The sequence below is a fragment of the Mus pahari genome, chromosome 2 (genome assembly GCF_900095145.1).
Source record: "Mus pahari chromosome 2, PAHARI_EIJ_v1.1, whole genome shotgun sequence".
NCBI classification, from domain to species: Eukaryota; Metazoa; Chordata; class Mammalia; order Rodentia; family Muridae; genus Mus; species Mus pahari.
Window position 1 is genome coordinate 90489354 of NC_034591.1, and position 12282 is coordinate 90501635.

At 49.3% G+C, this 12282-nt stretch overlaps 1 protein-coding gene across 3 annotated transcripts in view; it reads right to left on the reverse strand.

Annotated features, from left to right (window-relative positions):
* Elmod3 (ELMO domain containing 3) overlaps positions 1-12282 on the reverse strand; it is a 38049-nt gene that overhangs the window by 7788 nt on the left and 17979 nt on the right. For all 3 annotated transcript variants that reach the window (XM_021190958.2, XM_029535153.1, XM_029535152.1), the window contains 5 exons: positions 10977-11045; positions 10302-10393; positions 8115-8238; positions 7803-7925; positions 6220-6350 (listed from right to left, as the gene is read on the reverse strand). In XM_021190958.2, coding sequence (XP_021046617.1) covers positions 6220-6350; positions 7803-7925; positions 8115-8238; positions 10302-10393; positions 10977-11045 — 539 coding nt within the window. The remainder of the gene's footprint in view (positions 1-6219; positions 6351-7802; positions 7926-8114; positions 8239-10301; positions 10394-10976; positions 11046-12282) is intronic.

Consider the following 12282-nt stretch of genomic DNA (forward strand, 5'->3'; position numbering starts at 1 on the left):
AAGTAATTCTTATTTTTATTTAACCCTTCACAATTTCACACATGCATACACACAAGCACATGCATGCATGTACACACAGGCACACACACACACACACACACACACATGCACTTTGATCACATCCCCCTCAATACCCCACCTGACCCCTTTCTCCTATGGAACCCTACCGAGCCATCCACCCACCCATTCCACATCTCCCGTGTGGCCCACTGCATTTAACTAGGAGAGCTACGTGCACGGATGAGCACAGGCGAGGGGTGCTGCCGGTTCTTCTGGGCTGTCAACTTGGCAGGGTCTAGAGTCACCAGAGACAAGCCTCCGGTCCTGGCTGCGAGGGAGTATCTAGATTAGGTTAACTGCGGGGGACCCACCGTAAATGTTGGTGGTGCCATCCATGGTCTAGTGCCCCAGACTGAAAGAGAAGGAGAAATGGAGCAGAGTTGTCACTGCCTCAGCTCCCTGAGTGCCATGGGTACATGGCCATGTTTGACAAAGGAAGTCCTCCCTGAAGCTACCTTGGTCAGGTAACTTGTCCCTGCCACACAGAAGTAACTGGCACAACACTTCCGCTTTTTTATCTCAAAAATACCAGAGCCCATCTTATTTTTGAAACAGGGTCTCCTGTAGCCCATGCTGGCCTGGAATGTACCATGTATTTTTGAGGGTGGCCTTGAACCACCAATTTTCCTGCCTCTGTTACCTGATCAATGCATGATCTCATGTAGCTTCATTTGGTTCTTTGTACTTCTTCCCGTGGTTACTATGCACCCCTCTCCCCGACTCCAGGGTCATGACCGGTTTCCTGTGCTCCAAGCCTAATAAAACTCCACACAACCCTTGGTCTGTCCCTATCTTTTACCTTTCCCCTACTTCCCAAATGTGCCACTGTGTTCCTGGCACAAGTGTTGTGCTCGATGTGTGACGCCCATGGCTTGACAATAAGCTTCCAATTACCAGCAACTGCTCCTGTGAATAAATATTCACTCTATTTGTGGCCCTGGCTCTGCTGGGGACATAGTTTCCAGGCAGTGCTGTGAGGCGTTCACGGTCCCCTCTCACAGTGCTTCTCCCCGGGGGCTGGCATGTGTGTAAATGTGGTACCCTGCTTGTAAACCATTCTCCCCATCCCTCTCTGCAAGCTTCCAGCATTTTTTTTTTTTTTTGGACAGCGTCTAAGCTATTGAAGGCTGGCTTCTAAGTCACTGTGTAGCTCAGGATGACCCGGACTTGTGATCTGACCTCTACCTCCTGAGTGCTGGAGTTGCAGGTGTGCAGCACAATGTTCGGTTTGCACTGCAGACTGGACTCCAGCCTTGTGGATGCTAGGCGGGCACTCTAGCAACTGAGCCCCATTCCCAGCCCCCAACCCCTTCTGAGACAGGGTTCCACTATGTCACCTTGGCGGCCCTGGATTTCTCTATGTAGACCTGGCTGGCCTTGAACTCACAATGGCTCTTTCTGCCTCTGACTCCCAGAGTACTGGGATTAAAGGTGTGGGCTACCATACTCTGTTAAAGTTCTCTTTAAAATGGGGTCTCCTGGGCTGGAGAGATGGCTCAGCCATTAAGAACACTGTCTGCTCTTCTAGAGGTCCTGAGCTCAATCCCCAGCAATGACATGGTGGCTCACAACCATCTGTAATGAGATCTGACGCCCTTTACTGGCACACTGGTGTGGTGTGCATGCAGCTAGAGTATTCATACATAAAATTTTTAAAATCTTTTTAAAAAATAGTTATACAAGTCAAATGTTTACTGTTAGTAGATAGATAGATGATAGATAGATAGATAGATAGATAGATAGATAGATAGATAGATAGATAGAGGGTCCCCTGTAGCCCAGGCTGGGTTTGAACTTGCTGTAAGGCTTACGATGACCTTGAATTTACAAGTATGCCCTAACATGTCAGGTCCTGAGGACCTCTGATATAAATTATATTGGTAAATTGTCATGTGCTGTTTGTGCTTGCTGGCAACTGACTCTTGAGAACAGCAGTTCCTGTCTCAGATTCAAGCCTGATTATCTCAGGTGTCCTGGGCCAGCCTGGCTCCCAATCCTGTAAGAGGAAGGATGGAGACCAGAAAGTAACAAGGGCATTAAAGGCGGTGCACTGATGAGACCAGCCGGCAGAAACCTCTCCAAGAGAGTCCCTCTTGCTTACTCATGGATAAAACTGCCTGCGTGGGAAGGAGAGGCTCGAGGCTTCCCCATGGAGAAAGCGCCCTGCTTTGCCCAGGACTCTCTTAGTCTGGCAGCTCAGCATGACTGTTTGGTCAGGGTTCCCCCCTTTCTGCTGGATGTGGTAACTGCCTGATTTTTTTTTTCCCTTGGTTTTTCAAGACAGGGTTTCTCTGTGTAGCCATGGCTGTCCTGAAACTCACTCTGTAGACCAGGCTGGCCTCGAACTCAGAAATCCGCCTGCCTCTACCTCCTGAGTGCTGGGATTAAAGGCGTGCCTCACCACGCCCGACAGTAACTGCCTGATTTGATGAACACTCACCTGTTACTTGATATTTATCCTTTTACCTATGCTTGTTATATGCTTAATAAAGCATTCAAAACTCATTGAACTCTCATTCAAAACTGGGAATCCATGTGTCACAGACATTCTCTGGCTAGAACGGAACTGAACTCGGGGTTTTGTGCATGCTAGGCAAGTCCTCTACCAACTGAGCTATATCTCAAACCCCAAGGCTCTGAGGTTGATGTCTGTTGTCACACAATACTTCCCACTTACAACTTTTCTGTACATTTGAAATTTCCTAACAATAGCTACTTAACATAAGGCAGCTCACACATGTGATCTTACTACCAGGGAGGCTGGAGCAGGAGGATCACTATGTATTTAAGGACAATCTGGGCTACCCAGTGAGTTCCAAGATGGCCTGGACAACAGAGGGAAATGCTGACTCAAAAATTAACAAAACAAAGCAAAACAGGGCCGGAGAAGTGGCTGGAAGTTAGGAGGTCTAAGGCTGTTCTTGAAAAGGATTGGAGTCTGGTCCCAGCACCCACACCAGGCAGCTCACAGCTACCTCCAGGGGATCCTATGCCCTCTTCTGGGTTCCACGGCACCTGCACACATGTGCACACAAGTAAAAATAAAAATCTTTTAAATGTGCATTGGTGTTTTGCATGCATGTCTAGGTGAGGGTGTCCAGTGGGTGCTGGGAAATCAAACCCAGGTCCTCTGGAAGAGCAGCTAGTGCTCTTAACTGCTGAGATATCTCTCCAGCCCCAAATAAAAATAAAATCTTAAAAACAAAAAAGCAAAATAAAAACAAGAATATACGCCCCTTCCCCCACGCACACACACAGACACACACTCAACATGACTACATCTCTTAAGCCCAGTCACCTGTCCTGGCTCCCCTTTGCAGGGAGATCCTCTGAAAAACGCCTCTTTTGTTACTGTTTCAATTTATTCCCCCAACTCTATTCCCTTTGAAGCTCAAGTCTTTGTCTCTAACATCCACTGAAAATGTCCCAGTTGTGGTTCCCAGTGACAGCCCAGCATCCTTAGGTCTGTCCTTCTTACCAGCCAGCCACACCTGGCCAAGGTCAAGGCCAATGCTATCTTCTCCTCGCTGTGGCTTCTGGGGTGTTTCTGTCTCCTGGACTCCTGCCTTCCCTCCTTCTCTTCTCCTGTCATGCAGTGATGGAAGCCTCACTTGTTCCAGGCTAGCCCACTCCACCTTCAGGATTAAGAGCAGGCTAGCCCACTCCACCTTCAGGACTGAGAGCTGGCTAGCCCACTCCACCTTCAGGACTGAGAGCAGGCTAGCCCACTCCACCTTCAGGACTAAGAGCATGATTTCCACCTCTGACCAGTTCTCAGAACTGCCTGCAGGGATGCTTACAACAGACACTTCTAGGACCCACAGAGAGTTTTCAAGGGGCACATAAGTGGCTACCTCTCCATCATCATCCTTTTCTTCTCCCCTTCTGTCTCTTTCTCATTCCCTCCCCCACCTCCCTTCTTTCTTTTCCTTTCTTTTTCTTTCTAGCTATATAGCCTAGGCTTGCCTTGAACTTGGTATGTAGCCCAGGCTGATATGCAACTCACAAGAGGTCTTTATTCAACGGTAGTGCTAGGGATTGAGCACAGCACCCTGTGCCTGATAGGTACGTGGTCTTTCACAGCTACATTCCCAACCCCTGGAAATCACTGTGTGCGGCCTTGCAGGGATCAGTCATGTGCCACCACACCAAGCCCAGAATGCGCACTTACTCTTATTAATTTTTTATGTGGCTGGTGATTTGCTGGAGTGTATGTCTGTGTATCACATGGATGCCTGTGCTTGAGGAGAGCAGAAGAGAGTGTCAGATGCCCTGGAATTGGAGGCCCAAACTATTTCACACGGTCATGTAGGTGCTGGGAGTTAAGCCTGGGCTCTCTAGAAGAGCAGTCAGTGTTCTTAACCACTGAGCCACCTCTCGAGACCCTACTTTTTCTTTATGGTACCTCTGGGGTTTTTGTTTGTTTGTTTGTTTTTGGAGACAGAGTCATACTATATAGTCTTAGCTGACCTATATGCAGTCCATGGTGCCTCAGAGTCACAGAGATCCTCCTGCCTCTGCCTCCTGAGTGTCGGGATTAAAGGCATGTGCCACCACCATGCCTGTTTTTTTTTTCCTAGTCGTCCTTAGTTTTTTAACTTCCTCCTTGCCCTAAATCCTAACCCTATGTCCCCTGCATCAAACCCACGCTGCTGTCTAACCCTATGTCTATCAAACCACACTGCTCCTGTCTACCCTAAGTCCACTGCATCAAACCCACACTCCTGGCTACCCTTTGTCCATAAAACCCACGCTGCTGTCTACCCTATGTCCACTGCATCAGACCCACGCAGCTACCACTCTCTTAGAGTCACTCATGAGTCCATTTTATTTCATCTACTTTGAAATTTCTCTGTTCCTATCCATTGCATGCCACCCTACATCTTGGATGATCACAAGGGACTTCCTTAGCAATCGTGCTTTACCTAGCAGCTGACAAGAATCCTGTATTACGCTGTTCGAGCTTTGAGCAGCTGCACCTGATGAAACACAGGGACAGACCTAGAATCCTGCTCTCTGGCCTGCTTCCTTGGTGACCTCGTCTAACACCTTGTGCCATGTTCCTTCTACTCGTCCCCAGCATGTTCCTTCCTTGTGACCTTTGCTTCTGCTGCACCCTCTGGAACCCCAGGCACCACAGACACAGGCCTGGCCAACATGCCACCTCCTTCTAGGCTCCGTTTATCTCCTAAGAGCTGCCCTGACCCCACACTGACCACTGTGTCCCGACCTTGTATAACTCCCTTCTAACAGATTCTGGAATTCATTCTGTGTATTATCATCCCTGCTGGAAGGACCCTGGTCTGTTCTGTTCCCTGACTCATCCCAGGTATCATAAAACACACGCGTGAGGGTGGGTGGAGATTTGAAAGAGATCTTTGTTCACTCAACAAATTAGTGGCTGGCCCCAGGAATTAGGGGAGGTAAATGGGAGGAAGCGGGTCGCATCTGTCTTCTCTGGAGGGAATACTATCTTTCACTACATGGGAAAAGTCATCAGACCTATTTCCTAAGGGCAGGGGATACTAGGGGGTTACCAAAACCATCACTGGGCTGATGATGTGACCAAGAAAGAAGCTACCAATACTGAAAGCAGCAACCCCTCTGTGTGACTAGTGCATCTGATCATAGACAACTGGAGCTAAAGTCATGATGGTTAATGTTGACAAATGGCCAGTGTCTGTAGTCGCCTGGGATATGGGCTTGGGGGCATGCTAACAACAGATTATCTTGATTATGTTGTTGGAAGGGAGACTCTCATCTTAATTGTGGGCAGGGAATCTAGAACCACACGAAGCGGACAAAGCAGCTGGACACTTAACATTCTTGCAGTCATAGCGCTGTTTCTGGACTGTGGTGCAATGTGACCAGCTGCTTCCCACGCTCCAGCTGCTGTGACTCCCTGACACTCAGGTCCTGTAGCCTCCAACTCTTCCCTCCTCACTAGCTTCACCACAGCCACAGAAGTGAAGACGAGGTTTTATGAGTTCCATCTTGCAGGTAATGAAATCAAAGTTCTGAGAGATTCAGGAATTTGCTAGCGAACGGCTGATCCCAGATTCCAAGGCATCTGACAGAGAAGCCACTCCTAGCTCATCTCCGCCATCCAGACACTGAACTGTGTGGTCCTCAGCCTTCGTCTTCCCACCAGAACCCTACCTGGATATGGTGATGAGACAGGCGGAAGATCTCCTGGGCCATCAGCAACGTCTTTGAGTCCATGACCAGGTAGAGTAGGTGCATGAGGGCCAGGAAGCCTGCCCCCCGGAGGTCTGTGGCTGGGTTTGCTCCTGTGGTGGGAACCAGGGTGTAACAGTGAGTGAGAAAGCTGTCCTGATCTCTTGAGCGTCCAGGACATAGCTGGATCGCTGCCCTGACACTGGCTCTGCTGGGTTAGAGGGGGACGAGAGCCTTGCACATGTGTGTCAACATGCCGGTCTTCCCAGCACTGGGGAGAGAGGCAGGAGGATGAGACATTTACAGTCATTGTTGTCTGCATAGTCAGCAGACAGATATAAGAGGAGGAATGTCTCCAACGGACATAGGCCTACCCTTTCTCCTGTATCTCCACCATGCTGTGACACAGTAAGATGGCCCTCAACTCATGTCAGGGAGATTCTGGGGCCGTGCTCTTAGACATCACACCACCAGAATCACGAGCCAAAGAAGCTGCTCTTTTCTATACATTACCCAGGTGAAGTATTTTGGGATAGCAACAGGAAACAGATAAGAGCCGACCACAAAGGTTCCAGAAAGGCTGACTCTCTAGCCAAGCGCTTAGGAGGAGAAGGGCAACGCAGTGAGACACACCCAACTCAGAAGACAGCCAACCTATTCCAACCAAACACCACAGAGATGCACACGGGCCCACTCCTCCTCCTCCTCTTCTTCCTCCTCCTGTTCCTCCTCCTCCTCCTGTTCCTCCCCCTCTTTCTCTTCTTCTTCCTTCTCGGCGAGGGCCCAAGTACCTGAGAGTTCTGATAGTCAGGATAATCCCTACTTCCAAAGATGACCACACTCTGAACCTCAGAATCTAGGAACAGCACACGGCAAAATCCAGGCTGGCCTCCACCCTGCTATGCAGTGGATATGACTTCTGACCCACTGCCTCCATTTCTCCAGTGCTGGAAGTGCATGTGTATGAGACCGTGTCATTTTATGGGTGCTGGGGATTGAACGCAGGGCTTCCTGCATGCTAGGTGAGCGCCCTACAACTAACCTCCTAGTCAAATGTGTGGAAATCTGTTACAACTGTAGAAAAGTATGACAGCCCTGGCTGACCTGGTCTTGGACTCACTCTTCTGCCTCCTGAGTGCTGAGATTAAAGGTGTGTACAGCTGTGCCCTGGAATTCTTATTTACAAATGTAGTGATAGGATTTGGGGGAGAAACGGTACAGGCTGAGGGTGCAGCTCAGTGGTCAGACTGCTCAGTCGGCACACAACAAAGGCCTGGGCTAGAGGTCCAGCACCACACACAGCGGGTACAGCACAAGCAAACCAGATTCAAATGACATCACTCCCATGAATGCCACTAAAGCGCCTCCTGATGGATGGCAGAGCTCCAAATGACAAGTTCCCCATCCCTCTCTCCTTCACCTCAGCCATACTTGGCACACTCCCGTGTGCTGCTCCTGAGGCCCCCAGTCTTCTGTACCCTCCTAGACGCCCCTCCTCACTCAACGTGACCTCTCCCTCTGGAAGCCACCAGACAAGGAAAGCAAGATGGGCGCTTTTCTCTCACCCTGAAAGCCCAGGTTTTCCCAATGGTCTCCGTGAAGGGCACAGTCGAACTTGGAGCCAGTCAGCTTCTTGTAGATGGTCTGCAGCACTCGGCCATGCGTTGGGTTTTGGCTGTCCAGGCCACCTGCCGCAAAGCACGCACACTTTCTACTAGGCTGCTCCCAGGGAGAAACCAACGCTTCCCGGAGGATGGGACACTGAACCATGTGAAGACATGCTACAGCACCCAGGAAGAACATTCCCTCCTGTTCTCACTGCGACTGGAATGGACAAGAGCCTGAGCACGTGCCCTGGGGTTGCCCCTAGCACTCACACTGAGCAATGGTGAGAACCAAGTCTCTTTCTTCCCGAAGACCCTGGTGCAGCTTTGGCGGCCCGAAGAGGCAATGCCGGAGGGCGGCGAACCCAGTTCTTTGAATAGTGGGCTGGATTCTTTTCTGAGAAGGAAAGAACAGACAATCTATTCAAACTTTTATCAACCAGCGACTGTCTGTCAGCTTGTGTTTAAACCTGGAGAAGGATAAGCCAGGAGGCAGCAGTGAGACTCCCAAGGCAGGCACTCCCGGCTCCCAGATTCTTTGTGGGATGTCCTTCGGTGGAGGCATGCCCAGCATGTGGTCTTCTGGGCTTTTTCAGGACTAGCTACTGACTGACCAGTGAGGCTCAGCTGTGTCCCTGTGTCCGCATGACCATGTCATGCCTGATACGGTCAGGGAAAAGCCAGGTGTCCACCCTTCATACCGCTCTCTGTTTCTCCAAGGGTATGAACCCCAGAATTCAGCTCATCCACACTTCCATTGATGCTAGGGCCAGTGGGCACTCGTGAGTCAGATGTCCCTCCTAAACTACATCATGCTGGCTCCCCAAAGCCAGGGTCACCACTGCCTGCCTTACAAGGTTCCGGGTTTTGGCATCTTCTGGCCTCCTGTATCAGTTTCTGTCTCGTTAGCCCCTCTGATGATCTAGGCTTCAGGTGGATACATGAACCCACATTCCGCTAACCTTACTGCAGGTTGCTCAAGACACCCCACAAAAGCCCTAACCTTACTGTAGGTCACTCAAGACACCCCACAAAAGCCCTCAGTCTGCTTATCCCTCAGGCTCCTCTCCCTAACCCCACTTTATTATTATTATTATTATTATTATTGTTGTTGTTGTTGTTGTTGTTATTATTGTTGTTGTTGTTATTACTATTATTATTTGTGTGTGTGTGTGTGTGTGTGTGTGTGTGTGTGTGTGTGATATGTATGGAGGTCAGAGGACGCTGTGGTGTCAGCTCTTACTTCCCACCTTTACATGAGTTCTGGGGATGGAACTCAGGTCACAGGGTTTGTATGGCAAAAACCTTTATCCACTTATGTGCTTTCCCACACAACTTTTTGAGACAAAAAGCCCAGGCTGGCCTTGAACTTATGATGTCTCTGCCTCAGCCTCCTGAGTGCTGGAATTACACATGTGTGTGCCGTCATACTTAGTATCCACACCTTTAAAAAAAAGATTTAGTTTATTTTATGTGCATAAGTGCTGAGCCACATTGGTCAGTCGACAGCTTGTTCTGAAAAAGGCCCGATGTGTGTCTATATACCATGCGCACGCCTGGTGCCTGAGGTGGGCCTGAGATGGGCAGAGGAGGGTGTAGAACCCCTGGCACTGGGATAATGGAGGGTGGTGAGCTGACATGAAGGCAACCCAGCCCTCTGCAAAAGCACGTGCTCCTAACTGCTAAGCTATCTCTCCAGCCCTCGGCAGACTTCCCAAGTTTCTAAGTTATATTGGGTATGGCGGTGCACGCTTATAATGCTAACACTCAGGTTGAGGCAGAAGAATTGCCTTGAGTTTATCACCAGCCCTGGCAACACAGTGAGTTCCAGTTCAGCCAGGGCTGCACAATGAGACTTTGTTTCAAGAATAAATAAATGTAATGAAATTTACAAACAGCTTCTGGCTCCTACAGGGAATTCCCCTCCATCTGCCATGAATCACCATACCCTGCTTCCCAAACAGTTCGCCTTGCCTCCCCAAGAGCTACTTGGACTTTAACTCCATAATTCCCATTCCTAAGAGGGGAAAACACGGGGCATTTGCACACAGTCTGAATCCCTGGACTGCCAGATTTCCTCAGGCTCAATTCCACAAAGGTTAGCAGGACCCTACATGAACCATGGGTTCTCAGAGCTGGTTCATGGGTTCAGAGTGCTTGTTCTTCCAAAAGCCCTGGGTTTAGTTCCTAGCACTGAAGCACAAACCACCTGTAACTCCAGTCCCAGAGGAGCCAACGTCCTTTGGCCACCCCAAGGCACCTGCATACTCTTAGCTAGGGGCACATTTTGTAGCTGGTCTAAAGCATGAGGCAATCTTCTTGCCTCTGTAATGCTGGGATTAGAGGCGTGAGTCACCAAATCTGGTTCTTTGGCTGTGAGATCCTGTACCTCAGGGTTTCTTAGATGAGAGAGTCCCGTGCCCACAGAGCATGCAGAAGCACTCTTCCCTGCAGCCATACCTTGAAAGAGGAAAGGTCCACACTCTGGAAGTGCTCCAGGGCCTCGCTGAAGGAGATGAGCTGGCCAGGCTGCTGGGAGCGGACTCCACTCTCTAGATAAAAGAGAAGACACCCAAAGATGTGGGAGAGTAGTTGTCCTATTAGCAAACATCCACTGGTTGTCACCTCTAAACCAAGCACAGGCTACTAACTTGTCACTAGCAATATAGGTGGGCTGTTATCAGTCACTGTGACATCTCTCCTTGGCTTGGTGAAGTTTGGGTGAGAACCAGATGGTCTCTGGTCTCCCGCTAAATTTGTCAGAAATGGACCTGAGACAACTGTCCCCAGCCTTCAGAGACTGCCAGCAGTTGTCTTCTATAGGGGCTCTCACTGCCCTGGCGGGGCCTCCATCCTTGTCCCTCTTCAGGGGCTAACCCTGACGAGGCTCTCTTGTCCTCCCTTGGCACTGGATGTAGAGTGAACAACAATGGCCTCCTTGCCCTGTGGTGTTCCTTCTCTACTTCACGTAGTAGGACGTCCTTTTAGGATTTGTGGATAAGATTCTATTTGATGTCAAATAACTAGAATGAGAGTGTTCAAGAACTCGTCTTCTAGTCCCAGTCACAGGTACATTGGCTGGTGTGGCTCCTGCTGGTAGCTGTGTGGGACAGTACCGTTTGTTTCCACACTTACCTATGTCTGGATGGATGGTGTCCACCACTTCCCACTCTTCCTGGGCTCTGAGCACCTCTTCACTCACAACTGTAATGATGAGGAAAGGAGGCGCTGTGAGCTCTGGGCCTGTAGCCTCTGTCACACAGCCCCTCCCCAACCCCACAGCTGTCCAATGGCCTTCAGGAAACAGCAAAGATTACATCAGGTTATCATATCTGAATCCTGGTGGCTTCTTTGGAGAAACCAGGAAGGACACCAGAAGCACTTTAAGAAAACCAGAGGGGCTGGAGAGATGGCTCAGTGGTTATGAGCACCGACTGCTCTCCTAAAGGTCCCGAGTTCAAATCCCAGCAACCATATGGTGTCTTACAACCATCCATAATGAGATGCCCTCTTCTGGAGTGTCTGAAGACAGCTACAGTATACTTATATATAATAAATGAGTAAATCTTTAAAACAAAACAAAAAAAACCCAAAATACAAACAAACAAAACAGAGGAAAAGCATTCAAGGAGTCCACAGGAAGTCCCAGGGCCACCTTAGCCCAGAGGTAGACAGCAATAGAAAATCGAGTGGCCCAGAGGAAGCTGAAGAGGCAATTTTAAAAGTCAGGTTTCTGGGTTCGTGAAGTGGCTCAGTTGGTAAAGTGCTTGCCTAACATACAAATCCCTTGGTTCACACACCCTGATACTGTATACACCAGGCATGGTGGTGTATGCCTGGAATCCTAGCATTTGAGAGGTAGAGAGTCAGAAGGCTGCTGGGGATATAGGAGACCCTGTCTTTAAAATACTAATAAAATAAAAATAAATAGCACTTCCTTTATTATTTCTGTGTATGCCTATGTGTGTGCATGCATGGGTGCATGCAGGTGTCGGGAGTGGCTAGCAGAGTGTGTTGGAATCCCTGAAGCGGTAGTTATAGGTAGGTATGAACCACCACAACTCTAGTCCTCAGAATAACAACAGGCACCATTAACCACTGAGCCATCTCTGCAGTCTTAAAATTAAAAAAAAAAAAATAAATAAGTACTGTATCTTCATTTTAGATAGAAGTCTGGTGTGTCAGGTTTTTCCAGGAAATAGTTACAGAAAGGTAAGAATATTTTAATTTGGGGGATTGCAACATGGCCAAAGAAAAGGTGAGTCAGTCGCAGTGGCCTAAGCCATTAATCCCGGCACTGGGAAGCAGAGGCGGGCGGATCCTGTGAGTTCATGCATGGCCAGCCTCACTGACAAAGTGAGTTCAAGTCAGCCTGAGCTACACTTCGTCTCCAAAGAAATCAAGGAAGGAAGGGAGGGAGGGAGGGAGGGAGGGAGGGAGG